General features: G+C 46.8%; 1 protein-coding gene across 2 annotated transcripts in view; it reads right to left on the bottom strand.

Annotated features, from left to right (window-relative positions):
* Window positions 1-27,282, bottom strand: part of ST3GAL2 (ST3 beta-galactoside alpha-2,3-sialyltransferase 2) — a 64,272-nt gene that overhangs the window by 15,777 nt on the left and 21,213 nt on the right. Inside the window, exons 1-3 of one of the 2 annotated variants that reach the window (XM_073605659.1) lie at window positions 21,194-21,337; window positions 20,458-21,105; window positions 14,568-14,761 (exon numbers count right to left, since the gene is read on the bottom strand). In XM_073605659.1, the coding sequence (XP_073461760.1) occupies window positions 14,568-14,761; window positions 20,458-20,799 (536 nt within the window). In that variant the 5' untranslated portion in view covers window positions 20,800-21,105; window positions 21,194-21,337. Of the gene's footprint in view, window positions 1-14,567; window positions 14,762-20,457; window positions 21,106-21,193; window positions 21,338-27,282 lie in introns of those variants that run through there. The other variant, XM_073605660.1, reaches the window with a different exon arrangement.

Genomic DNA, 27,282 nt, shown 5'->3' with positions numbered 1-27,282 from the left:
GAGAAAAATTTTTTTTTATATATTTTTGGGGGGATTATAGCAAAAAGTAAAAAAAATACTGCTTTTTTATTTTTCAAAATTGTCACTTTTTTTGTTTATAGTACCCCCACAGTCACATGTCCCAGCTATTGCCCCATCTTTCAGGGGGCAAAGAGTCACCAGCCCCCTCTGGGGTGAGGGGCCTGCAGCTAATTTTACACACAGCTGTGTCAGAGAGAAGCCGCGATATTCCTCCAGATCAGCCAGAGGTACAAATATCACTGCGAGCATAGTCTCCGATCATATCTGGGATTATTCTGAGAGACGGAGAATAGGAGGGGGGGTGGGGGGGGGGGGGTGGGGAGGTGGGATGGCTCACCGACTCATGAAATCATATTATGCTGTATGGGGCCTGTGGCTGTCTGGCGGAAGCACCACGTGTCGTTTCTGGGCTCATGCACACAAGACATCCCCCGGGGGCAAAACTGGCTGATCTCCAAATGGAAACCTCCAGAACCCCCAACACGTCTTGTTCTGTGAGCAGTTAAAAAAATTATTGGGGGGGGGTACATTTTTGGCCTCCATCCATTCTAGGGACAATGTGCTTCCCCCCCTTAAAACTACTTTCACACCGAGGCAGTTTTCAGGCATTTTAGCTCTAGAAATAGCCTCTGGATAGCGCCTGAAAACCGCCTCCCATTCATTTCAGTGAGTCTTTTCACACTGGGGCGGAGTGATTGCAGGACGTTATGAAAAGTCCTGCAAGCAGTATCTTTGGGGCGTTTGGGAGCACTGTATTTAGCGCTCCAAAAATGCCCTGCCCATTGAAATGAACGGGCAGCGTTTCCAAAATAATTCAAAAAGTCGCGCTAGAAGAATGAGAGTGGCAACAACCAGGTGCCTACAGCATCAAAAAGAATTATGAAAGTAAAAAGTGGTCACTGTGCAAGTAATTATAATACTACCCAGTGTATATATACACCGCAATGAAATTTGAATAAATATTAAATAAACAGAACACAGATATTGCTTACTATGCCCATAAAAAAAAAAAAAAAAAAAAAAAAAAAAAAAAAAAAGGGTGGGAAAAGGAAAAATAAAATAAAAATATTGAATACAAAAATAAGTGATTATATGTGAACAACAAAAAATTCTTCAGAACGCTAATGCCAAGTGCAACAGTGTATGAGAGCTGTGCAAAGACAATAAAACATATACAGTGTGAAAAACGTAAATTATACAGTGTAAAAATTATAACAAACTTATGTATTCCACCAAAAGTCCATATCCATATAGGAACAATAATTAGTAAAGTTCGTGCATGCTTTATAGCACAAAAACGTATTGATGAGTGTCCCCCAGTGCTGAGTGAATTGTAGAACCAAAACTTGCTGCAGTGACTAAGGTGCGTAGGCAGACCTCCACCATTCAAAACTGCTGCCTCTTACCAGAAAAAGTTGGTCTCTAGATTATAGGAGACCTAAAGGGCGGATGGCTGCAACCCCAGCCAGGGATCTGTACAGCAGACACTGGTTATCATCCGAATCCCGGAACTCTCTCCATCAATCACACCATAATGAGTAGGATAGGTCCCCATAAAAGAGATAAAAGGCTCCACATAGCATAAAATCCAAGGTTTTATTGAATGAAAAAGTATAGATTGCACTTACAAGATCAGTTGTACAAACAAGCATACAGGAACGCCGGCCGGCTAAAAAAAGCTCCCCGTGTCTTCCGGGTGTGCAGATCGCGGTGTCGGCGGGACGTAGCTCCTCCTCCCTACATCGTTTCGTCACAACAGGACGTGGTCACGGGATGCGAGTAACGTCCCGACGCACCGCTTAAGTAGACATATTAACAGCATCACATTACAATGGAAGAAATTGAAGCGCCATCTTGTCTAAGGGAAACATTGTGGGCAAATACAAAACGTTACCTCTATGAAAGAAGTTTAGTGATAATAAATGTACAGTCCCTATCGGGCTTATCATATCCAACGCATCTAACAAAGAAAACGTAGGCTACTCACAAAAAAGAGTCCCTTATAAAAGAGAGAAAACTCCATGTAGTCAAATAATAGATTGCTGTCACTAAAAAACATATATATATATAAAAATTTTTTATTTTTAATATATAACGCACACACATAACTCTGTAACAGAATCATCAGTGTGTACCCTAATTGGTCTCAATAGATTTATTCCAAGATTTCAGATAGTCTAATCCAAGGATGATTATGACACCATATGGAGAATATAATAAAAAAATCGAATGAATTAAATAAAGAAAAAATGATTACCTATTCCGTAACCAAAGTGTCAGAGGTCATCACAGGCGAACCCCTATCTTTTGATCAATGACACATAAAAAATAAGTATAAAAATTATTTAGATAAAAAATAATTAAAATAAAAAACAGTTTCCCTGAAATGAGAGGGCACTTCCAGTACAAAAATTCATAAAGCGCCTATCTAAGCCATACAGACAGATATCAAACCTCACATACACTGTATAGATCTGAAAAATGATAATAAAAAATTTAAATTAAAATAAAAATAAAAATAAAAAATGTGTAAATGGATAAAAAGAGCTAATGGTAACAAATCTAAATCTAACCCCCACTCTCTAGGAATTGTCTATGAAGGAATTAACATCGACATCGATGTTAAGGCCAAAGGGGGTATAGGTCTTCAAATTTATGGACCCAGGCCATCTCTAGTCTGGAGATGGTTCGACCCAGGACACTTCCCCTCCAGTGGGGCTTGAATTTGTCTATCTCCAGAAAAATAGTGCCTGTGGGGTCTCTGCTATGAGCTGTCAGGTAATGTTTTGATACAGAGTGCTTAGTAAATCCTCTCCTGATATTATTAATATGTTCGTTTAATCTCACCTGCAGGGGTCTTTTTGTACGGCCCAAATACTGTAGGCCACATGGGCACTGCAGTAAGTAGACGACCCCCGTGGTGGAACATGTGATGAAGGGCTCAATAGTAAAAGATTTGCGTGTACAAGTAGAAGTGAAATTCACCGATCTTCTACTCCTACAGCCGTTTATCGAACACACCTGACACCTCCTACATTGGAAGTATCCTGTCAGCTCAGAGAAGAAACTGGGTCTTGGGGTAGGAGGGTCGAAAATATTGGGTGCCACTTTGTCTTTGAGCGATGGTGCCCCCCTGAACACTACTTGTGGCTTGACTGGCAAAATAGATGCCAGCACCCTGTCATTCTTAAGGATATGCCAATACTTATTTATAATACGTTTGACTTTGGAATGTTGGCAAGTAAAGTCAGTGACAAAAGGGGCAACGAAATGAAGCATCGATCGGATCTTTAGCTCGCTCTACAAGCAGATCTTTTCGGTCCACTTTTTCGACTTGGTCTAACGTATTGGCCACAAAGTCTGGGGAATAGCCCTTGGCAACAAACCTCTGGGTCAGAATAAGTGCCTGATTCCGAAAGGTGACAACATCTGTACAATTCCGTTTTAATCTGAGAAACTGGCTCTTAGGTACAGATTTGAGCCATGAGGCGTGGTGACAGCTATCATGGGGGATAAAAGAGTTCCTATCGGTTGGTTTAAAATATGTAGACGTGACAAATTGATTGTTATGAATGTAAATGGTGAGATCTAAAAAGTTGATCTGTTCCGGACTAGCTTCAGGTGGGAGGAGGATGTCGTCTATGCCCAGCCAAGGCCCCAGGTGGCCTTGTGGGTTCGTTACATAGATGACATCCTCCTCCTGTGGGATGGCACAGTCTCTGATCTATCTGAATACATGTGTTTCCTTAACAATAATGACAGGGGCATTCAGCTTGGCATTCCCCCATGATAGCTGTCACCACGCCTCATGGCTCAAATCTGTACCTAAGAGCCAGTTTCTCCGATTAAAACGGAATTGTACAGATGTTGTCACCTTTCGGAATCAGGCACTTATTCTGACCCAGAGGTTTGTTGCCAAGGGCTATTCCCCAGACTTTGTGGCCAATACGTTAGACCAAGTCGAAAAAGTGGACCGAAAAGATCTGCTTGTAGAGCGAGCTAAAGATCCGATCGATGCTTCATTTCGTTGCCCCTTTGTCACTGACTTTACTTGCCAACATTCCAAAGTCAAAACGTATTATAAATAAGTATTGGCATATCCTTAAGAATGACAGGGTACTGGCATCTATTTTGCCAGTCAAGCCACAAGTAGTGTTCAGGGGGGCACCATCGCTCAAAGACAAAGTGGCACCCAATATTTTCGACCCTCCTACCCCAAGACCCAGTTTCTTCTCTGAGCTGACAGGATACTTCCAATGTAGGAGGTGTCAGGTGTGTTCGATAAACGGCTGTAGGAGTAGAAGATCGGTGAATTTCACTTCTACTTGTACACGCAAATCTTTTACTATTGAGCCCTTCATCACATGTTCCACCACGGGGGTCGTCTACTTACTGCAGTGCCCATGTGGCCTACAGTATGTGGGCCGTACAAAAAGACCCCTGCAGGTGAGATTAAACGAACATATTAATAATATCAGGAGAGGATTTACTAAGCACTCTGTATCAAAACATTACCTGACAGCTCATAGCAGAGACCCCACAGGCACTATTTTTCTGGGGATAGACAAATTCAAGCCCCACTGGAGGGGAAGTGTCCTGGTTCGAACCATCTCCAGACTAGAGATGGCCTGGGTCCATAAATTGAAGACCTATACCCCCTTTGGCCTTAACATCGATGTCGATGTTAATTCCTTCATAGACAATTCCTAGAGAGTGGGGGTTAGATTTAGATTTGTTACCATTAGCTCTTTTTATCCATTTACACATTTTTTATTTTTATTTTTCAGATCTATACAGTGTATGTGAGGTTTGATATCTGTCTGTATGGCTTAGATAGGCGCTTTATGAATTTTTGTACTGGAAGTGCCCTCTCATTTCAGGGAAACTGTTTTTTATTTTAATTATTTTTTATACTTATTTTTTATGTGTCATTGATCAAAAGATAGGGGTTCGCCTGTGTAACCTCCGACACTTTGGTTACGGAATAGGTAATCATTTTTTCTTTATTTAAAGTGGAGTTCCACCCAAAAGTGGAACTTCCACTCATTAGATTCCTCCCCCCCCTCCGGTGACACAGTTGGCACCTTTCAGGGGGGAGGGGGGTACAGATACCTGTATATTACAGGTATCTGTACCCACTTCCGGCGTAGATAGCCGCAGAATCTGCGGGTATTTACGCCACATCCTGTTCCCCCCCCCGCTGCCTGCTGGGAAACACACGGGTCCCAGAGGCAGCAGGGACCATTCGTATTGCGCTGCGCGACTCGCGCATGCGCAGTAGGGAACCGGGAAGTGAAGCCGCACGGCTTCACTTCCTGATTCCCTTACCGAAGATGGAGGCGGCAGCACCCGAGGACGGAGAGACGCTTCGGCCTCGGGTGCCGACATCGCGGGCGCCCTGGACAGGTAAGTGTCCATGTTTTAAAAGTCAGCAGCTGCAGTATTTGTAGCTGCTGACTTTTAAAAAAATTTTTTTTCGGTGCCGCTCCGCTTTAATTCATTCGATTTTTTAATTATATTCTCCATATGGTGTCATAATCATCCTTGGATTAGACTATCTGAAATCTTGGAATAAATCTATTGAGACCAATTAGGGTACACACTGATGATTCTGTTACAGAGTTATGTGTGTGCGTTATATATTAAAAATAAAAATTTTATATATATATATATATATATATATATATATATATATATATATATATATATATATATGTGTTTTTTAGTGACAGCAATCTATTATTTGACTACATGGAGTTTTCTCTCTTTTATAAGGGACTCTTTTTTGTGAGTAGCCTACGTTTTCTTTGTTAGATGCGTTGGATATGATAAGCCCGATAGGGACTGTACATTTATTATCACTAAACTTCTTTCATAGAGGTAACGTTTTGTATTTGCCCACAATGTTTCCCTTAGACAAGATGGTGCTTCAATTTCTTCCATTGTAATGTGATGCTGTTAATATGTCTACTTAAGCGGTGCGTCGGGACGTTACTCGCATCCCGTGACCACGTCCTGTTGTGACGAAACGACGTAGGGAGGAGGAGCTACGTCCTGACACCGCGGTCTGCACACCCGGAAGACACGGGGAGTTTTTTTTAGCCGGCCGGCGTTCCTGTATGCTTGTTTATACAACTGATCTTGTAAGTGCAATCTATACTTTTTCATTCAATAAAACCTTGGATTTTATGCTATGTGGAGCCTTTTATCTCTTTTATGGGGACCTATCCTAATCATTATGGTGTGATTGACGGAGAGAGTTCCGGGATTCGGATGATAACCAGTGTCTGCTGTACAGATCCCTGGCTGGGGTTGCAGCCATCCGCCCTTTAGGTCTCCTATAATCTAGAGACCAACTTTTTCTGGTAAGAGGCAGCAGTTTTGAATGGTGGAGGTCTGCCTACGCACCTTAGTCACTGCAGCAAGTTTTGGTTCTACAATTCACTCAGCACTGGGGGACACTCATCAATACGTTTTTGTGCTATAAAGCATGCACGAACTTTACTAATTATTGTTCCTGTATGGATATGGACTTTTGGTGGAATACATAAGTTTGTTCTAATTTTTTACACGGTATAATTTACGTTTTTCACACTGTATATGTTTTATTGTCTTTGCACAGCTCTCATACACTGTTGCACTTGGCATTAGCGTTCTGAAGAATTTTTTGTTGTTCACATATAATCACTTATTTTTGTATTCAATATTTTTATTTTATTCCCCCCCCCCCCCCCTTTTTTTTTTTTTTATGGGCATAGAAAGCAATATCTGTGTTCTGTTTATTTAATATTTATTCAAATTTCATTGCGGTGTATATATACACTGGGTAGTATTATAATTATTTGCACAGTGACCACTTTTTACTTTCATAATTCTTTTTGATGCTGTAGGCACCTGGTTGTTGCCACTCTCATTCTTCTAGCGCGACTTTTTGAATTATATTGGATTTATGGTTTACTACCTTTTAGTCGCAGCTCATCTTATTTTTTCTGTGTTAGCGCAGTATTTATTTTATACCTAGCGTTTCCAAAATGCCTGAAAAGCGCTTTGAAAGTGCCGCAAAACTGTACTTTTTACCCCCCTTTTTTTTTAAAGGTAAAAATAGGATTTTCTCATCATACCGGTAAAATCCTTTTCTTTGAGTACATCACGGGACAGACAGACAGACAGACAGACAGAAAGAAAGAAAGAAAGAGCTGCACATCCAGAACTTCCGATTGCCTTTTATTTTGCTTCACAAAGATAACACCAGAGACACCAAACTGTGGTCACGTAGACGTGTTTCACACATACATCTTGTGCTTCATGATGAAGCACAAGATGTATGTGTGAAACGCGTCTACGTGACCACAGTTTGGTGTCTCTGGTGTTATCTTTGTGAAGCAAAATAAAAGGCAATCGGAAGTTCCGGATGTGCAGCTATTTCTTTCTTCTTTCCAAGTTTCCCACGGAGGCGGACCGGAGCTACAAGATACTCCAATCAGCCTCATATTTACAAAACCTGGAGCAGCGGTTCTTTTTCTTGTATAATATTCATTACCTGCTGGGTTATACTCCATCATCAGGTGAATGGACACTGGTAGACCAAAGGTCTTCAGACAGGAAGTGATCCCCTATATAACCCCTCCCATACAGGAAGCACTTCAGTTTTGTAGCAAGCACCTTATCCACCCCCCCCCCCCCCAAAAAAAAAAAAAAAAAAAAAAAAAAGGAGGGAAGGAGGGCAGGGACCTCTGTGTCCCATGATGTACTTACAGCGGAGCTCCACCCTGTTTTACAAGTTTTGCTCAATCACATGCCATGACTATATTCAGTTATAAACGGATATTTTTTTTTTTTTTCGTTTGTACCTGTGTTTTTTCAATGTCCATCTCTGCTTCCTGTCTTAGCTCCCTGCGGATATGGGCGGGTCATCTGCGGCTATTTCGCAATTTCCTTTGTAGCTGCAATGTCTCCAGGGAGCTCCTGTCATTATTCCCAGGAGTCATTGCGGAGGCCTGCCGCAAGTTCTCGCGGGATTTCGATGACGATGCCCGCCCGTTGTGATGGCAACCCTGAAGTTTACAGGGCTGCTCACCGTAAATACTGAGCATGCGCAGGAAATAGCGGTGAATGCTGGGAGCTCAGCATTCACCAGATCCCGGAAATCCATGCTTGTTGGCTTCATATGCCCACAAGCAAGATGGGAACGGCCACGATCGAGATTTATAAATATTTATTTAAAACGAAAACTGACAGCAGCAGCTTAAAACAACTGAAACAGTGAGTGTCACTTTATGATTGTACATGTGTCAGAATGATTAAAAAAAAAAAAAAAAAAATGGGAATGGTCGTAGGGAACCCCGCTTTAACCACTTCAATACCAGGCACTTAGACAACCTTCCCGCCCAGGCAATTTTTCAGCTTTCAGCGCTGTCGCAATTTGAATGACAATTGCGCGGTTCATCCAACACTGTACTCAAACAATTTTTTTTATCATTTTGTTCCCACAAATAGAGCTTTCTTTTGGTGGTATTTGATCACCTCTGCGGTTTTTATTCTGTGCGCAACAAATATAAAAAATACCGAAAAATTTTGAAAACAAACAAGTTTTTCTTTGTTTCTGTAAAAATTTTTTGGAAATAAGTACGTTTTTCTTCTTCAATAACGGGCACTGATATGGCTGCACTGACGGGCACTGATACGGCGGCAATGATGGGCACCAATGAGGTGGCACTGACAGGTACTGATGTTGGGCACTAATAGGCGGCACTGGTATGCGGCACTCATAGGTGGCACTGATGGGCATTCGTAAGTGGCATTGATGGGTACTTATGGGCGGCACGGTTGGGCACTGATGGGTGGCACTAATGACACTGATTGATGGCACTGATGCTCCTAAGGGTGGCATTGCTGGGCATCACTGCTATATAATGGTGCCAATCAGTGCCCATTTGTGGGCACATGTGGATGGCCATGGGGTACATACCTAGCCATCCACATGTTGCCCCCTTCCCTGGTGGTCCTAGTGGTGATCCCTGGTGGTCCAGTGTGGTGATCTGAGGGGGGGGGGGCTGCGCTGATAAACAATCAGCGCAAACCTCCCCTGTCAGGAGAGCCGCCGATCGTCTCTCCTCTACTCAACGTCTGTAAGACGCGAGTGAGGAAAAGCCGATCAACGGCTCTTCCTATTGACATCGTGATCAGCCGTGATTGGAAACGGCTGATTACGTGGTAAAGAGCCTCCGCCGGAGGCGCTTTACCAAGATCGGTGGAGCGGTGTGTCAGACTGACACACCGCTCCACCGATCGCCGTGATGCGTGCCCCCCGCGGCAGCATGTTATCCTGCTGGACGTCATATGACGCCCAGTCAGGATCACTGAACCACCGCCCGGCCGTCATCTGCTATGGGCCGGGCGGGGGAAGTGGTTAAAGAAAAGGATTTTACAGGTAAGTATGACGAAAAAAATCCTACTTTCTTTTTTATACATCATGGGACACAGAGTTAGGCCAATATTCATTACCTACTGGGACGTCCCAGAGCAATAGCCTTGAGGGGAGGGAGACACCCTGCCAAACAACAGCCATCAGACCTTATATATGGCAGCCCGCAGTACACTGCGGCCGAAAGCCGAATCCTCGGCTGCTCGAACATCCAACTTGATAACATTTTGTGAACGTATGCACTGAAGACCGGGTAGCAGCCTTACAAATCTGAGCCACAGATACCAGATGGTGAAAAGCCCAGGAGGTTCCTACACCCCTGGTGGAATGAGCCCTCACCCTAAAGGGAGGAGCTTTACGTTTCAGGCCTGTCAAGGATGGGCTCAGCCCTTCCTTCTGAGTTTGGCCGCTCAGCTGTCGGCTAATTGCCAGCTCCTATCTCTCCACAGTGACTCACCTGTTGATGATATCCTGCTAGTCAGTCCTGCCTACCTAACCACTTAAGCCCCGGACCATTTGGCTGGCCAAAAGACCAGAGCAATTTTTGAGATTCGGCACTGGGTCGCTTTAACTAACAATTACGTGGTCGTGCGACGTGGCTCCCAAACAAAATTGACGTCCTTTTTTTCCCCACAAATAGAGCTTTCTTTTGATGGTATTTGATCACCTCTGCGGTTTTTATTTTGTACTTTTTCCTATAATAAATATCCCCCAAAAATATATAAAAAAAAAAATTTTCCTTAGTTTAGGCCGATACATATTCTTCTACATATTTTTGGTAGAAAAAAATAAATAAATCTCGCAATAAGCGTTTGATTGGTTTGTGCAAAAGTTAGTGTCTACAAAATAGGAGATAGTTTTATGGCATTTTTAGTAATCATTTTTTTTGTTTTTTTACTAGTACCTGGCGGCGATCAGCGATTTTTATCGTGACTGCCGACATTTTGGCGGAGAGATCGGACACTTTTGGCGCTATTTTGGGACCATTCACATTTACACAGTGCGATTAAAAATGCATTGATTACTGTGTAAATGTGATTGGCAGTGAAGGGGTTAACCAGGAGGGGGCGCTGCAGGGGTTAAGTGTGTCCTAGCGAGTGATTCTAACTGTGGGGGGGAGGGGCTACGTGTGACACGACACTGATCACCGCTCCCGATCACAGGGAGCGGTAATCAGGGTCCTGTCAGTAAGCAGAATGGGGAAATGCTTGTTTACATCAGCATTTCCCCATTCTTCCTCTCCGTGAGATGATCGCGGGTATCCCCGCGGACATAGAGTCCGCGGGACCCACAATCACACTCACGGAGCCAGCGGCAGGGTCGCACGGGCGACCATACGGCGGCAAATTTAAAGGGACATACCTGTACGCACATTTGCCTGTCCATGCCATTCTGCCGACGTAAATGTTCGTGCAGCGGTCGGCAAGCGGTTAAGCCGTCCAGCCCAGATAATCTCTGCCTTCGCCTTGGTCACATCTCCTGTGTTCCTGTTAAAGACTTGCTTGGCTGACATTCCTTCTGGCTCCAGATCCTGCTTGCTGTTCTACTATGCTCATCTCTGGCTCCCTGACGTTTTGGCTTATCTGACTATCCGTTCCAGTTCCTGAACTCTGGCTTTGTTTTGACTACGTTTACTCTGTTTACCTTTTTTTATTATTAAAAACAAGTGTGATTTAACTGTACTTCTGTAGTGTGATTTAACTGTACTTCTGTCTCAGTCTGATTCATGGTTTCTGACAGTAGGCAAAGGCCATGAATTCAGAAGATGCAGTCAATCCACTTGTTGGTAATATTTTTTCCAGATTGTATGAGCAGGATCACCGCATGGATCAGTTTGCCATGGCGTTACAAACGCTCCCGAGTCGCACGGCTTACCTGGCATCTTCCACTGTGGTTGCTCCGGTACAACCTGTGTTGCAGGCCGTCCCTGCTGCTGCTTCAGTCTCTGTGCCGGCACCCACCTCGAGTATTACCTCTATAAGAGGTATGTCTGGTTCCACTCTGCTTCCCCAGCGATTTGGGGGCGATCCAGTCCAATGCAGAGGGTTTCTCAACCAGGTTGAGATATACTTTGAGATGCTGCCCCAGGCGTTTCCCACTGACAGAAGCAAAGTAGGTTTCGTGATATCTTTGCTTTCTGAGAGAGCCTTGGCCTGGGCAAACCCTCTATGGGAAACGCAAAAACCTGTGGTCTTGAGTTACCCTGACTTTGTGGCTTCCTTTAAAAGGGTATTTGACGTTCCCGCACGCTCCGCTTCCGCTGCCAAGTGCCTCGTGTCCATCCAACAGAGTACGAGAACTGTTGCCGATTACGCCATTGAATTCCATACTCTGGCAGCAGAGGTTGCTTGGAACAATGAGGCCCTTGTGGCTGCTTTTTCTCATGGTCTCTCGGATACCATCAAGGGTGAGATAGCAGCCTGAGATATAACCACTGAGCTGGAGAAGTTGATCATGTTTGCCATCCTCAATGACTCCAGACTCAGAAAAACTTGCGGAAGCCTCTTGTATATTTGTCTCCGAGCTTTGCGGTCCCACCCTTACCTCCTATGCCTCCTGGTACAGAGTTGGTCAGTGAAGGTGAACCCCATGCACTTAAGCTTCACGTGTCTCTGCGGATGAGAGAACCTTTAGGAGGAGGGAGAGATTGTGCCTTTATTGTGGCCAGGCAGGTCACTTTTTGAAGTCTTGTCCTACCCGTCCAGGTAACGCCCAAACCTCAAGGTCCTGTCACGGACAGACCTTAGGTGGCGTTTAGTCCCCAGTTATCCAGAAGGATAAGCCCCTGGTTTTGGTTACCCTTTCTTGGGTTGAGTCATCCGTCGAGATACAGGCTCTAATCGACTCTGGGTCTGCAGGCCTGTTCATTGATGCTGCCTTTGTATCAAAGCACTCGATTCCGCTGCAGCTGCGTGATACTCCACTTGCCATTGAAGCACTTGACGGGAGGCCTCTACAGCTTGCCCACGTGACTCATGAGACTGTTCCGTTGTCCATGGCCGTAGGGTCTCTTCACCATGAGATAATCCGATTCCAAGTTATTTCCTCACCTAAATTTCAGCTGGTTATTGGTTATCCTTGGTTACAGAGGCACAACCCCTCTTTTGATTGGCTTTGTGCTGAGGTTCTCTCCTGGTCGCAACAATGCGACCTGCCAGAGGAGTAGTGCGATTTTAGTGATGTCTTTGACAAAGGTCAAGCAGTTAGTTTGCCTCCACACCGGTCGTATGAGGATATGGAAGATAAGGCCATGGAAGAGTATGTTGCAGAGGCACAAAACAAAAAAAAACGCTTTTTTATATTGTAGGGGTGGAGGAGGGTGTTTTCGATTTTCGGATTGTGTGTATGGGGCATTAAAGAGAGTGGTGACTGAGGCACAGTAACAGCACGAGACAGCGGGTTTGTTTGTAAACAAACCCCATGCAATCAGAATGTCATCACTGATCAGATGTTCAGAACACCACTGACTAGATCCCAACTGCTAAGGGAGACCTGGAGGAGTCTGAGGGTCTGAGGAGCAGCAACATGCACAGATGCGCATTCCTAGTTCTCACCTGGAATGACAGTTAAAGCTTTCACAGCGAGGGACGCTGCATCTGAGAAGCATGAGAGTCAGAGTGCAGTTCTGATCCATCTGCTTCACCTTAATGATTTAGTAAATCTATTTTCATGACGGCAACCCTGTCAGTCCCATTTGGAGATGAACTGAGCCCCATTACTGCAGCAATGTCTCACTTTCTAGCACAGCCATTGTGGCTATTTGAGGTCTTTGTTAAAAGCTGGACCCTACCAACCCAAACAACTTAAGACCCATCTCATTGCTCCCATTCACCTCTAAACTTCTAGAACGCTTAATCTACAACGTCTTAGCTCCTACCTCAGTGAAAATAACCTTCTTGACCCTTTACAGTCTGGCTTTCGCTCACAGGGTACTAGGTGTAATCCTAGACTCTGACTTGTCATTTCAGCCTCAAATCCAATCCTTGTCAAAAGTTTGTAGAATTCACCTCCGTAACATCTCTAAAATTCGCCCTTTTTTAACAAATGATACCACCAATCTCCTCATTCACTCCCTTGTTATCTCTCGCCTTGACTATTGCAACTCCCTTCTCATTGGCCTGCCTCTCCATAGGCTCCTCCCCTCTTCAGTCTATCATGAATGCTGCTGCCAGACTTATCCACCTTACCAACCGGTGTCTGCCAACCCTCTACTTCAATCCCTACACTGGCTCCCAATCACCCAGTGAATTAAATTCAAAATACTAACCACAACATACAAAGCCATTCACAACTCTGCCCCAAGCTACATCACCAATCTCGTCTCCAAATATCACCAAAACCGTCCTCTCCGCTCTTCTCAAGACCTCCTACTCTCAAGCTCTCTCGTCTCCTCCTCTCATGCGCGTCTCCAGGATTTCTTCAGAGCCTCTCCCATCCTCTGGAACTCGCTACCTCCACCTGTCCAGCTATCCCCTACTCTTGCTACCTTCAGGCGATCCCTGAAAACTCATCTCTTCAGGAAAGCCTATCGCGTCTCTAACTAATCTTTTACCACTTCCATCAGCTCATTCCCTACAGTTACAACCTTCTGTACCACCTGCCCCACCCTATTAGATTGTAAGCTCTTCTGAGCAGGGCCCTCTTAATCCTCTTGTATTTTATTGTATTATAACTGTATTGTCTCCCTTTTATATTGTAAAGCACTGCGTAAACTGTTGGCGCTATATAAATCCTGTATTATAATAATAATAATAATAATAATAATAATAATAATAATAATAATAATAATAAAAAGCAGAAATAATCCATTTCATCTTCTCTACCAGAGTATTGGGTCCATACAAAACCAATCATGTAACTAGAAGGGCGATCCCATTGTTTTACAGCAGCCTTGAAGTAGGCATGTGCTGCAAGGAAACACACGTGTGACTAAGGGGATGGGGCGCAGCAGATATTGAGGACTATTTATTACACTGGTGATATGATAACGTTACTTTGTGACATGTACACATTATAGCCCATTTCTGACCAGAGATAAAAACGATTGTCTGGAACGCCACTTGGTTCCTGTTGGAGGTCAGTTCAGCCTCCCTCCCTCCAGGACACACACAACACTTCCTACCTCATGATAAAGTTGTGGCCGTCAATGTCCTTTCCATAGCCGGAACCTCGCAAGTTGCCCGAATTACCGACCACAGCGCAGCGGCGGCACACTAGCGGATTGCGCTGCTTGTACGGGTTCTTTCCGGGGATGATCTGGAAGAGCTGTGACAAGATCTTCGGCGTGGTGGGAGACCTGAACTGTGGCTGCAGCATCTATATAGGGAGAAAAGTCAAAAAGGTCATCGACACAAAATTACCTAAAAGGAACAACTAGATGACCAATCAGATTCTCCCGTTCTGCACTAAAAACATGCTAAACGGAAAATAAGAGAACTAGTCTAAATCCTGCATAGACAGAAAACTGCCAGATTCCGCACTTCATTGATAAAGAAAGAGAAGAAGAATATGTTTAATTAATAGTTTAAATGACAATATTAAGTGCTTAGGTGCGAATATTCTTAATTATTTAATAACCCGTTCGCTTGCTAGAATGACTTTGTAGAAATGTTATTCTACAGCAAAGCATTTCAGGAGTATGGGTCATGGTCAAGCTATTCCAAAATAACAGAAATGAATGTCTCATGTTTTATGTGTTCTGCTATTTGGAAAAGAATGAAGTCACATTGGGGGCTCCAAGTAAACTTCCCTTCCCTGCCTGATAACTTCATAAAACCCCCGTATCTCTAGTGGGGATCATCTATATGTTCCTCCCAGCAAAGAGGTCCCTCCATGATATCCCTCCAAAGTATGGTACCGGATGTAATGGCTGCCATGCACCCAAACAGCCAATCAGAAAAGTGTACAGGGAAAGGGCCAGCTTCCATCCAGTTCTTGTCCAATGAGTGATAGGAACATAATTCCTGTTTATTCCTTTTCTTCAGAGCTTTGTTGGAGGAAATAAGAATCCCTGAGCGGACAGGTCCCCCTCCATTCGCCATCATGGCTCATTCCACTTGGGTGGGGGAGCACTTCATGGGACCTCCCAACACCAGCCTTCTGTCTCCCAGGTCTGCAATGCTACTACCTGGTTCCCAGTCCCCAACTTTTACTAAATTTACAGCAGCGGTCCTCAAACTGCAACCTACCATCTGGATGTGACCCTTTGCTTATCTTTAATTGGCTCTATCCTCTGACTGACACTAACATCAGGATAATATTCCACCCACTGACACCAACAAGGAAGCACGATTCCCTCCACTGACACCAACAATGGGGCACTATTCTTCCCTCCGACACCAACGATGTGGTGCTATTCCTTTCACCAACACCAAGAATAGGGCACTGAGACGGATAGGGAAATTTCCTTCAACCACTTACAATAGTGCACTATTCCTCTCATTGAAAACAACGGGGCACTACTCCTTTAACCAACAATGGGATACTATTCTTTCCACTGACACGATGAGGCACTATTCCAGCCACTGACACCAACAATGGGGCACTATTCCTTCCAATGAAACTAGCAATGGGGCACTATTACTTCTAGCGACACCAACAATGAGGCACTATTCTGCCTCCTCTCGTAGAAGGTGCTAGGGTCATTATTTTTAATCCAACTGACCACCACCTGGAGTCATTTTTTACTCCCAATAACTACTGAACCTGGGGGATTGTCCACTCCCACTGACCACAGTGTGGCTTCCCCTAAAGGAAAGTGAACTGGCCCTTTATTTAGAAGGTTTGTGGACCCCCATTCTACAGGGTGGATATGGCTGCCTTGGCAGATTGCTAGGTTTGGACAGAAGGTCACAAAAGGTGGCAGAGAGAGTTCACCATACTACTTTTTCAGGGTTACAATGGCAGGTATGCCCGGCTTTGGTGTTTTTGTCCACCCCTCATTTTTGCTTCTGGAGGTCTCGCATATTGATTTAGGATTTTTTGCACTTGATGTAAACTCAATTTCTCAAGAATTTCACTGGAAGACTCAGCTCCCTCCCTTTATTGGCACTCCTATATTGTTGGCCTGTTGCCTCAGTTTGGAAAGTACTCTACATTCTGGAATGAACCTCTCCAGTTACTGCTTTTCTATTACCAAACTTCTATGAAGATGTGCCTCTTGATGTGCATAGCGTCCAGCTACCCAGAGGTAAACAAGGACAACCTCCTAAAATAAAAGAGGGGCAAAATGCCTTGGGGGCTCTCTAAAGTAGTAATATTACACTGCTGCCTGTATGAACTATATGCCGAAGCAGCCAATAGAATAGAATATAGGTGTGCATGGAGGACCAGACGGAAGGTTCACAGACCCAGGAGACAGAAGTCCGGAGATGGAAGGTCCAAGAAGTGCTCAGACAGACCTAACAGAGAAGATTCTCAGCTGGAATGAATCCGCCAGCAGTACATAAAGCTATGCTCAATTTAAAAAGCATTGTCTGTGCCCAATCCCTCTCTACCCCCAGTTGCCCCTTTCCCTACTCTCCCCCCTCCCCCTTAAGATTTCTCGCCATCCTACCCCTCCATTCCCCCCTTCCCAACTCTTACTCCCTTATCCTACCCCTCCATTCCCCTCTTCCCTAGGTTTCCTCTCTATCCTACCCCCCCCCCCATTACCCCCACTTTCTTCCCATCCTACCCTTCCATTCCCCCCTCTTCCTTCCTATCCTACCCCTTCATTCCCCCCTTCCCTACTGTTGCTCCCTATCCTACCCCTCCTTCCCCCCCCCCCTCTTCCCTATGCTACCCCTTCATTCTTCCCCTTCCCTACTCTTCCTCCCTTATCCTACCCCTCCATTCCCCTCTTCCCTATGTTTCCTTCCTATCCTACCCCCCCCATTGCCCCCCTTCCCTACGCTCCCTCCCCATCCTACTCCTCCATTCTCCTCTTCCCTACTCTTTCTCCCTATCCTACCCCTTTATTCCCCCTCTTCCCTATGCTACCCCTCCATTGCCCCCTTCCCTACGCTTCCTTCCCATCCTACCCCTCCATTCCCCCCCTTCCCGACTCTTCCTCCCTATCCTACCCCTCCCATTGCCCCCTTCCCTACGCTTCCTTCCCATCCTACCCCTCCATTCCCCCTCTTCCCTACTCTTCCTTTCTATCCTACCCCTTCATTCCCCCCTTCCCTACGCTTCCTCCCCATCCTACCCCTCCATTCTCCTCTTCCCTACTATTGCTCCCTATCCTACCCCTCCATTCCCCCCTTCCCTATCCTACCCCCCCCCCCCCATTCCCCCCTTTCCTACGCTTCATTTCCATCCTACCCTTCCATTCCCCCTCTTCCCTACTCTTGCTTCCTATTCTACCCCTCCATTCCCCCCTCTTCCCTATCCAACCCCTCCATTCTCCCCTTCCCTACTCTTCCTCCCTATCCTACCCCCCCATTCCCTTCTTCCATATGCTTCCCCCTTTCTTATCCTACTCCTCCATTCCCCTCTTCCCTATGTTTCCTCCCTATCCTACCCCTCCCATTGCCCCCTTCCCTACGCTTCCTTCCCATCCTACCCCTCCATTCCCCCTCTTCCCTACTCTTCCTTTCTATCCTACCCCTTCATTCCCCCCTTTCCCTACGCTTCCTCCCCATCCTACCCCTCCATTCTCCTCTTCCCTACTATTGCTCTCTATCCTACCCCCCCATTCCCCCCTTTCCTACGCTTCATTCCCATCCTACCCCTTCCATTCCCCCTCTTCCCTACTCTTCCTTCCTATCCTACCCCTCCATTCCCCCCTCTTCCCTATCCAACCCCTCCATTCTCCCCTTCCCTACTCTTCCTCCCTATCCCCCCCCATTCCCTTCTTCCCTATGCTTCCTCCTCCTTATCCTACTCCTCCATTCCCCTCTTGCCATCTTACTTTCCTCTCACTCATCTTCCCATTTCTCTTCCAGAGTGTAATCTACAATTTACTAACCCCCCATGGTTACAGATACCTAAACTACCTAGCAGTACAATAGGGAGCCGGGTATTTTTCACACTATCAGCTCTACTATTTGTACACCATTCCTTATCTTACACATTCCACCACAGGCGGATACAATATTTAGGCCATCACATGAGACTCTTAGCAGCGACAGTAAACAAAGAGGGTATTTATACAAAAATCACAGGGCTGTTCCTCATGTGAAACTGCAAATATGTGCGTTCTGTTCAGATAAGAGCAAAATCGAATGTTATTAGGCTATTTTCTGTCCAGGTCAAATTTCACTCATTTATACACAATCCAGTGAAACATGAAAATACCGCATTATGGTCACTTGAAGAAAGCGACGATCAGTGGAAATACTATGATCATGAGCTCCATCTAGTGGCCATCATGGGGTATATTCCGGGTGCATGATTTTATCATTGAATAACATTCGACCTGGGGGGGGGGAAATAGCCTAGTAACATTCAGTTTTCACAGGAAGTAAGGCTCTGTAAATTTTATTTTAAAAAAGGTTTAATATAAAGAGTGATATCCATCAGACTGTATAGGAGGCACTCAGACGTCCGGTTGGACAGATTACATCCAGGAGGTGACAGGAGCCCTTCACAGGGGGGGGGGGGTCTTATACCACCCACATGGGAAGGGAGGCCCTATACCACATCACATACATCTGTTCAAAAAGCTTCTGACCTCCATATTGAGTTCTAGATATACAATCACTGGCCACTTTATTAGGTACACCTCGCTAGTCCCGGGTTGGACCCCCTTTTGCCTTCATTCTTCGTGGTGTAGATTCAACAAGGTGTTGGAAACATTCCTCCATAGTGACATGATAGCATCACGCAGTTGCTGCAGATTTGTTGGCTGCACATCCATGATGCCAATCTCCCGTTCCATCACATCCCAAAGGTGCTCTATTGGATGAGATCTGGTGACTGTGGAGCTCATTGTCCAGTGGTGAGATGATTTGAGCTTTGTGACATGGTGTATTATCCTGCTGGAAGGAGCCATCAGAAGATGGGGACACTGTAGTCATAAAGGGATGGACATGGTCAGGAACAATACTCAGGTAGACCGTGGGATTTAAAGGATGCTCAATTGGTACTAAGGGGCCCAAAGTGTGCCAAGAAAATATCTCCCCCACCCCCACACCATTACACCACCAGCCTGAACCATTCATACAAGGCGGGATGGATCCATGCTTTCATGTTCATGCCAAATTCTGACCCGACCATCTGAAATCGAACATCATCAGACCAGGCAATTTTTTTTCCAATCTTCTATTGTCCAATTTCGATGATCCTGTGCAAATTGTAGCCTCAGTTTCCTGTTCTTACGTGACAGGAGTTGCACCCGGTGTGGTCTTCTGCTTCTGTAGCCCATCTGCTTCAAGATTCAATGTGTTGTGCGTTCAGAGATGGTATTCAGCTTACCTTGGTTGTAAAGAGTGGTTATTTGAGTTATTACTGCCCATCTATCATCTTGAACCAGTCTGTTCATTCTCCTATGACATCAACAAGGCGTTTTCGTCCACACATCTGCCGCTCACTGGATATTTTCTCTTTTTCAGACCATTCTCTGTAAACCCGAGAGATGGTTGTGTGTGAAAACCCCAGTAGATCAGCAGTTTTTGAAATACTCAGACCAGCCCATCTGGCAACCAACAACCATGCCACATTCAAAGTCACTTAAATCCCCTTTCTGATGCTCCCTTTGAACTTTAGCAAACCTAAATGCATTGACTTGCTGCCATGTGATTGGCCGATTAGCAATTTGTGTTACCAAGCAATTGAACAGGTGTACCTAATAAAGTGACCGGTGAGTGTAAAATGATGCAGAAGGAAAAACATTTTGCACATGCTCCGTCACCTCCCTGTTGGTGCTCTTCCCTTCCAGTAGGGGTCTACACCGAGTCCAGGGGTGAGTCGGCCCGTACAGGACAAAACACAAAAAAACTATAATTTTATAAATCTGAACAGAACTTTTTTTTTTTTTTTTTTGTTAAACAAAGAATAACAGAACACATATTTTTACACATTTCACTCACCATCCACCAGCGCTGGACGTCCGGCGACAATTCCGGATTCTCCAGCGTCCACACGGGCGGGATGGAGGCGTTGTAATGACGGTCAAACCAGGAGGAAGAGCCGGGCTGCCTCAGACACTGGCGGCAGGTGCAGTTCTTGGCGAAGCGAGCCGTCGGAGGGTGATGCCTCACCCCAGGGTAACCCGGCACCAGGCGCACGGGGTGCCCCTCGGCGGACGCCCACCCCGCCAGCTCCGAGTACGCAGGGGTTTCCGTGCCGTTGTGGGAGAAGGTGAACAGGAGGGACATGACGAACAGGAGGGCGGTGGTGCTCAGAAGCCATATCCGTAAGGAGCACCTCATCCTGACGCGGTCCTTAAAAGGGGTCCCAGACAGCGAGTCCCTCCTCTCCACAGCATGGGCCTCCACCCTGGACCTGCTAGGGCTTCTTTCTTCTATGGCTGGGCAGCTTGGGGCTAGTGGTCATAGGAGGTGCGAGCCCTCCGGCGAGGATGTGGAGGTGACCGGGCGCAGCGGTTATCATTAATCTCGGTGTCCAGCCCGCCCGACGCACGTGGCTTCTGTTCATGTGTCTCCGGCAGTCCTGAATCCTTTATGTGGGTCACCGAGCCGTCAGCGGTTCATCTTACAGCTTAAAAGGGACATCACCTGAAACGAGAAGCAGAGACGTGGTCAGAGGTGGCGCTCGCTGTAATTAAAGATGAGCACCTGTAATAGATCGTCTTTCGCCCCGTACATGTGTTCTCAGGACTAGACGGTGCAGGGACAGACTAAGGACAGGCTTGCTCCCTGGCTGCACAGCCCCAGCCAGAAGGGGGGGGGGGGGGGGGAGAGACTCTGTGATAAGGAGGTCACATGACACCTAATCCGCCCCCATAGCACATGCCTTACAATAATACGCTGATCTGCCAGTGCCCCGGATGCCCCTGAACATCTGTCCAGGGAGGAGGGGAGCCGCACACAACAGGCAACCGGGGTGCAAAAACCGCAGCATGCTACCGCTGCAGGCACCAGGGGGTTAAATACGCCAAGCATGAAAAAAAGGCTGAACTGCAGAGAGCACAATGAAGGGATTTCTATGCATCGCAGTCCCTGGCCTTCGCTGGCTGTCAGCAGCTACAGTCAACAATGTGAGCCTGGACCGAGCGTGTCAGCAGACAGGCGGGGACCGATCGTATTCACCGATGACCCACTGCGCTTCAACCTCTGCGCACCCCAATAACCCCCCGACAATTCCACAGACAGACCACATCACACTCAGCACAGGATCAATGGGAAAGGAGAATCAGAATACAGAAAATAAAATGCTGTACACAACTGTCATTTCATTAGAGAGGACCTGTCAGTAACTTCACGAGTCTGCATGAAAAATCCCTGACATGTCACAATATACAGAAAAAGAATCATTCCCCATCTTATTAAAAGTCATCCTTCACTTAACTTTGCTTAGGCTAAAATGTCATCAGTCTGCTGCAGGCAGGAAGAAGCATTTTGCTCAGTCTTCTCTCCCACCAGTGATCAGTCTGCTGCAGGAAGGAGGAAGCATTTTGCTCAGTCTCCTCTCCCCCCTGTGATCAGTCTGCTGCAGGCAGGAGGAAGCATTTTGCTCAGTCTCCTCTCCCCCCTGTGATCAGTCTGCTGCAGGCAGGAGAAAGCATTTTGCTCAGTCTCCTCTCCCCCAGTGATAATTCTTCTGCAGGCAGGAGGAAGCATTTTGCTCAGTCTCCTCTGCCCCCCCCCCCCCGATCAGTCTGCTACAGGCGGGAAGAAGCATTTTGCTCAGTCTCCCCCCCCCTCCCCCAGTGATCAGTCTGCTGCAGGCAGGAGGAAGCATTTTGCTCAGTCTCCTCTCCCACCAGTGATCAGTCTGCTGCAGGAAGGAGGAAGCATTTTGCTCAGTCTTCTCTCCCCCCTGTGATCAGTCTGCTGCAGGCAGGAGGAAGCATTTTGATCAGTCTTCTCTCCCCCCTGTGATCAGTCTGCTGCAGGCGGAATGAAGCATTTTGCTTAGTTCCCCCCCCCCCCCAGTGATCAGTCTGCTGCAGGCAGGAGGAAGCATTTTCCTCAGTCTCCTCTCTCCCCTGTGATCATTCTGCTGCAGGCAGGAGGAAGCATTTTGCTCAGTCTCCTCTCCTGCCATTGATCAGTCTGCTGCAATTTTTCAGTCTCCCCTCAGTGACTAGACGGCATAGTGTAATTTTGTAGCAAGCCAAAAAAGGTGAAAGGAGGCAGTAAGGGCTGATCTGTGCCAGATATTTGTGAACACAGCCAAGTACTGAACAGGCAGCAGGATTTACACAACTGTCATCCCTGAGCCACCATTTCAGACTATATGGTGACCCTGGATGATGCCTGAACAAAGATGACGCTGTCTATCTGGGGAGAAAAGGAGATGAAGGCGTGGTCAGTGGGTGTACGGTGATTGGTAATAAAAACTTGGAAGTGTTATACAGAACGTTACTCAGCCTTATGCACCTTTGAAAGATATAACCAATGACAGGTCCACTTTAAGATTCCAGTGTACATATAACGATGATGTTCTCAGAATTAAGGAAATGATGGGCTGTGCTCCGATCTCTCCAGAATTCTTACAAGTTTCCTCCCAGGAAAGTTCTTGTGTAATAAGTGATCACACGGCTCTAATTTATCACGCTCTATGACCACATTATCATTAAAGCCTTAAAGCTGGATTAAAGGAAATGACTCTGTACTGCTCAGGATTTGTTTTCTGGAACAATACGGATAATAAAACCACTAATCATCCCGGAGTTCACAGCACTATAAACAGAAGATGATCCGGGCCCCTCAGTGATTATTATAACCTATTGGCTGCCGATTCTTTGTCCACCAAGAAAAGGTCAACATTACATTAGGGAATGAAGTGGGGGGGGGGGGCTTTCTGTTCTCTGGACTCCCAAACACATTACAAGAACTTCTGGCCAACTGCGCCATAGTGATCCCACCCCCTCCGACCAACTGCGCCATAGTGATCCCACCCCCCCCGACCAACTGCGCCATAGTGATCCCACCCCCCCACCCCCCGACCAACTGCGCCATAGTGATCCCCCCCCAACCAACTGCGCCATAGTGATCCCCCCACCCCCCGACCAACTGCGCCATAGTGATCCCCCCACCCCCCGACCAACTGCGCCATAGTGATCCCACCCCCCACCCCCCGACCAACTGCGCCGTATAGTACAGCATACTATAACTCCAAAGACATGCTGGTGGGTTAATTGGCACCTGTTTAAATTGGCCCTAGTATGTGTGTGTATGAAGGAATGTTAGTTACGAACCTTAGATGATTGTAAGCTCCATTTTTAACTTAAAGTGTTTTTTGGGATTAACGATATCCTGGTCCCTTAAAGCAGATTAAGCTGCACAGTGCTTGTGCTGTGTAATCTGCCCCCCTCTAAACTGTAAAAAAAAAAAAAAAAAAAAAAAACTTGCCACTTCCTGTATCCCCCTCTCTGTACTGACCACTATAACCAGGGCTGCTGAGCCCTGACCGCCGTGGTCAGTGTACATTCCTCCGTCATCCACAGCCTGCTCTCAGCTCTCCCCCTCCTCCCTGCCTGTCAGTTGTGTGTCTCTGTCTCAACACCCCACGCTATTCCCCTGCCCCGCTATTAGTAGAAATTCAAAACTTTTAAATTGTCACTGGCAGCCCCCTCTATGATACTCAGGCATACCACACTGTATATGTATTTTCTAAAATGGAGGATTGTAAATACCTATTTAGAGCCATCTTCCGGTCGGTCACATGACTCGCGCCCTCTGTACAGCTCTGAGACAGGGCTAGTGCAGGAGGGGCCGAGCGGCCACGTGATCTCCCCGGCTGACCTCAGAGGGAGATTTTGGCCCCTCCAGCAGAAGCCATGTATCGGAGCTGAAAAGCAGCCGTGAGTCACGTGACCGGCCTGAAGATGGCTCTAAATAGGTATTTACAAGCCTCCATTTTAGAAAAGACATCTACAGCCTGAGTATAATAGAGGGGCTGCCAGTGATTTCTACTTGTGTCTTAACAAACACCTTTAAAACCTTCCACATGCTGCCATACAACTTTAAAATGTGTAGATTTTTTTTTTTTTTTTACACAAACAAACAGGGTTTTCAGGCTCGTAAATTTTGCAAAATATGTTCCAACTGGCCAACTGTGCCAAAGTGATCCCTCCCTGGTAACTGTGTCAAAGTGACCAAGCTGGAGTCTAGCTCCATTTCAACTGTGTCTACAACGTATTGGCACTGGATTACCATTAGACCCCTTTCACACTGGGGCGGTTTACAGGCGTTATTGTGCTAAAAATAGCGCCTGCAAACCGACCCAAAACAGCCGCTGCTGTTTCTCCAGTGTGAAAGCCCGAGGGCTTTCACACTGAAGCGGTGCGCTGGCAGGAGAAGAAAAAAACTCCTGCAAGCCACATCTTTGGAGCGGTGAAGGAGCGGTGTATTCACCGCTCCTGCCCATTGAAATCAATGGGGCAGCGCGGCTATAGCAGCGCTATGCGAGCGGTTTTAACCCTTTTTCGGCCGCCAGCGGGGGTTAAAACCGCACCGCTAGCGGACGAATACCGCCGCAAAAACGACGGTAAAGCAGCGCTAAAAATATCACTGTTTTACCGCCGATGCCCCCACCGCCCCAGTGTGAAAGGGGCCTTAAAGTTTGAGCAAGGAAGGATTTAGTATTTTGCACAGTAGATTTGGGACTGGCAGAGGGACAAGCAGGCGACCAGAGACGAGACTTCGCCTTTGGGGCAGGCGACCAGAGACGAGACTTCGCCTTTGGGGCGGGCGACCAGAGACGAGACTTCGCCTTTGGGGCGGGCGACCAGAGACGAGACTTCGCCTTTGGGGCGGGCGACCAGAGACCAGACTTCGCCTTTGGGGCGGGCGACCAGAGACCAGACATCGCCTTTGGGGCGGGCGACCAGAGACCAGACATCGCCTTTGGGGCGGGCGACCAGAGACCAGACATCGCCTTTGGGGCGGGCGACCAGAGACCAGACATCGCCTTTGGGGCGGGCGACCAGAGACCAGACATCGCCTTTGGGGCGGGCGACCAGAGACCAGACATCGCCTTTGGGGCGGGCGACCAGAGACCAGACATCGCCTTTGGGGCGGGCGACCAGAGACCAGACATCGCCTTTGGGGCGGGCGACCAGAGACCAGACATCGCCTTTGGGGCGGGCGACCAGAGACCAGACATCGCCTTTGGGGCGGGCGACCAGAGACCAGACATCGCCTTTGGGGCGGGCGACCAGAGACCAGACATCGCCTTTGGGGCGGGCGACCAGAGACCAGACATCGCCTTTGGGGCGGGCGACCAGAGACCAGACATCGCCTTTGGGGCGGGCGACCAGAGACCAGACATCGCCTTTGGGGCGGGCGACCAGAGACCAGACATCGCCTTTGGGGCGGGCGACCAGAGACCAGACATCGCCTTTGGGGCGGGCGACCAGAGACCAGACATCGCCTTTGGGGCGAGCGACCAGAGACCAGACATCGCCTTTGGGGCAGGCGACCAGAGACCAGACATCGCCTTTGGGGCAGGCGACCAGAGACCAGACATCGCCTTTGGGGCAGGCGACCAGAGACCAGACATCGCCTTTGGGGCAGGCGACCAGAGACCAGACATCGCCTTTGGGGCAGGCGACCAGGGAGGCACCTCTTTTGGCACAGAAAGGAACTTGCTTTGACTCACTTGGCCAGAGAGGGATCACTTTGAGGCAGTTGGCCAGCGTGAATGTATGATATTATATGTGAACCAAGAATCCCTATTTTTATGTAAAGGTTGCTAGAACTATGTGCGGGTGTATAGCGGAGTGCAGAGAGTTAATTCAAAATCATCACCAACAAAGTCCCGACTAAAATAACCGCTCATGGTAACAGACTGCACAAAACGATAAACTTTAACATTCTACACTTTTGTTGGAATGAGAGGAAGATATGCAAACTGCACAGGATTCCTTCACATTCAAACCACAGAGAAAGATTTACCTGTGTATGGGAACGGGTCACAACGGCTGACACTCATCAAGCAGCTCTCTGTGCACCAACATTGCATAGAAAGAGGGAGAAAAAAAAATTAAAAAATGTCCCAAGCCCCCCCCCCCCCCCCCCTGGCCAGCCCTGATGAGAACGCCTGGGGCCCTTCCACTTCCTGAGGCCCAGGGTTGGAGATAAGGCTCCACCAGATGCCACAACATAACATTTTAGCAGCTTCCTCTAATCTCGAGCTCAACCACAGCTTGCACATTGCACCCTATACAATTTACATTGTTTTCCCCATAAACACGATTTTTCACCCTTTTACCATCCCAGTACTGCTGATCTCCTGCAACTGCTGCCTGCCACTTCATGTCTACATACACTTTCTCCTGCATTTGCTACGCATGGCTCTGGACCGGCTTCCTGACTGTGACAATGGTGGGCCATGCCTGCTCGATGTGTGCATAGCAGCTCATAACTTCTACCAAGAAGAGGTGACAACACAAGGAACACAATTGGGAAACAGGCAAGGAGTGTTGTCACCTAACAGGAACTGCCTGAACAAGAACCTTTGTGGCAGGATCGTCAGGAAATATTTTAATGAAAGCTACAGATTTATAAATATTGAAGACAACTTTTGAAATAACATGTTCAACTTTCTATAAAAATGTACTGATTGTTATTATATCTGCTTTAAACATTAAAGATATCAAGATTCCACCCCCATCGCCACAAATACTGTTAGAGCCACCGTGAGGCCTGTAATAAAACTGTGAGACTGAAGGGGGGGGGATGGACACATTATGCCCCGTACACACGGTCGGACATTGATCGGAC

The sequence above is a fragment of the Aquarana catesbeiana genome, linkage group LG11 (assembly GCF_042186555.1).
Source record: "Aquarana catesbeiana isolate 2022-GZ linkage group LG11, ASM4218655v1, whole genome shotgun sequence".
Classification (NCBI taxonomy): Eukaryota; Metazoa; Chordata; class Amphibia; order Anura; family Ranidae; genus Aquarana; species Aquarana catesbeiana.
Note: the sequence above shows the minus strand (reverse complement) of the source record. Positions and strands in the feature narration are given on the sequence as shown.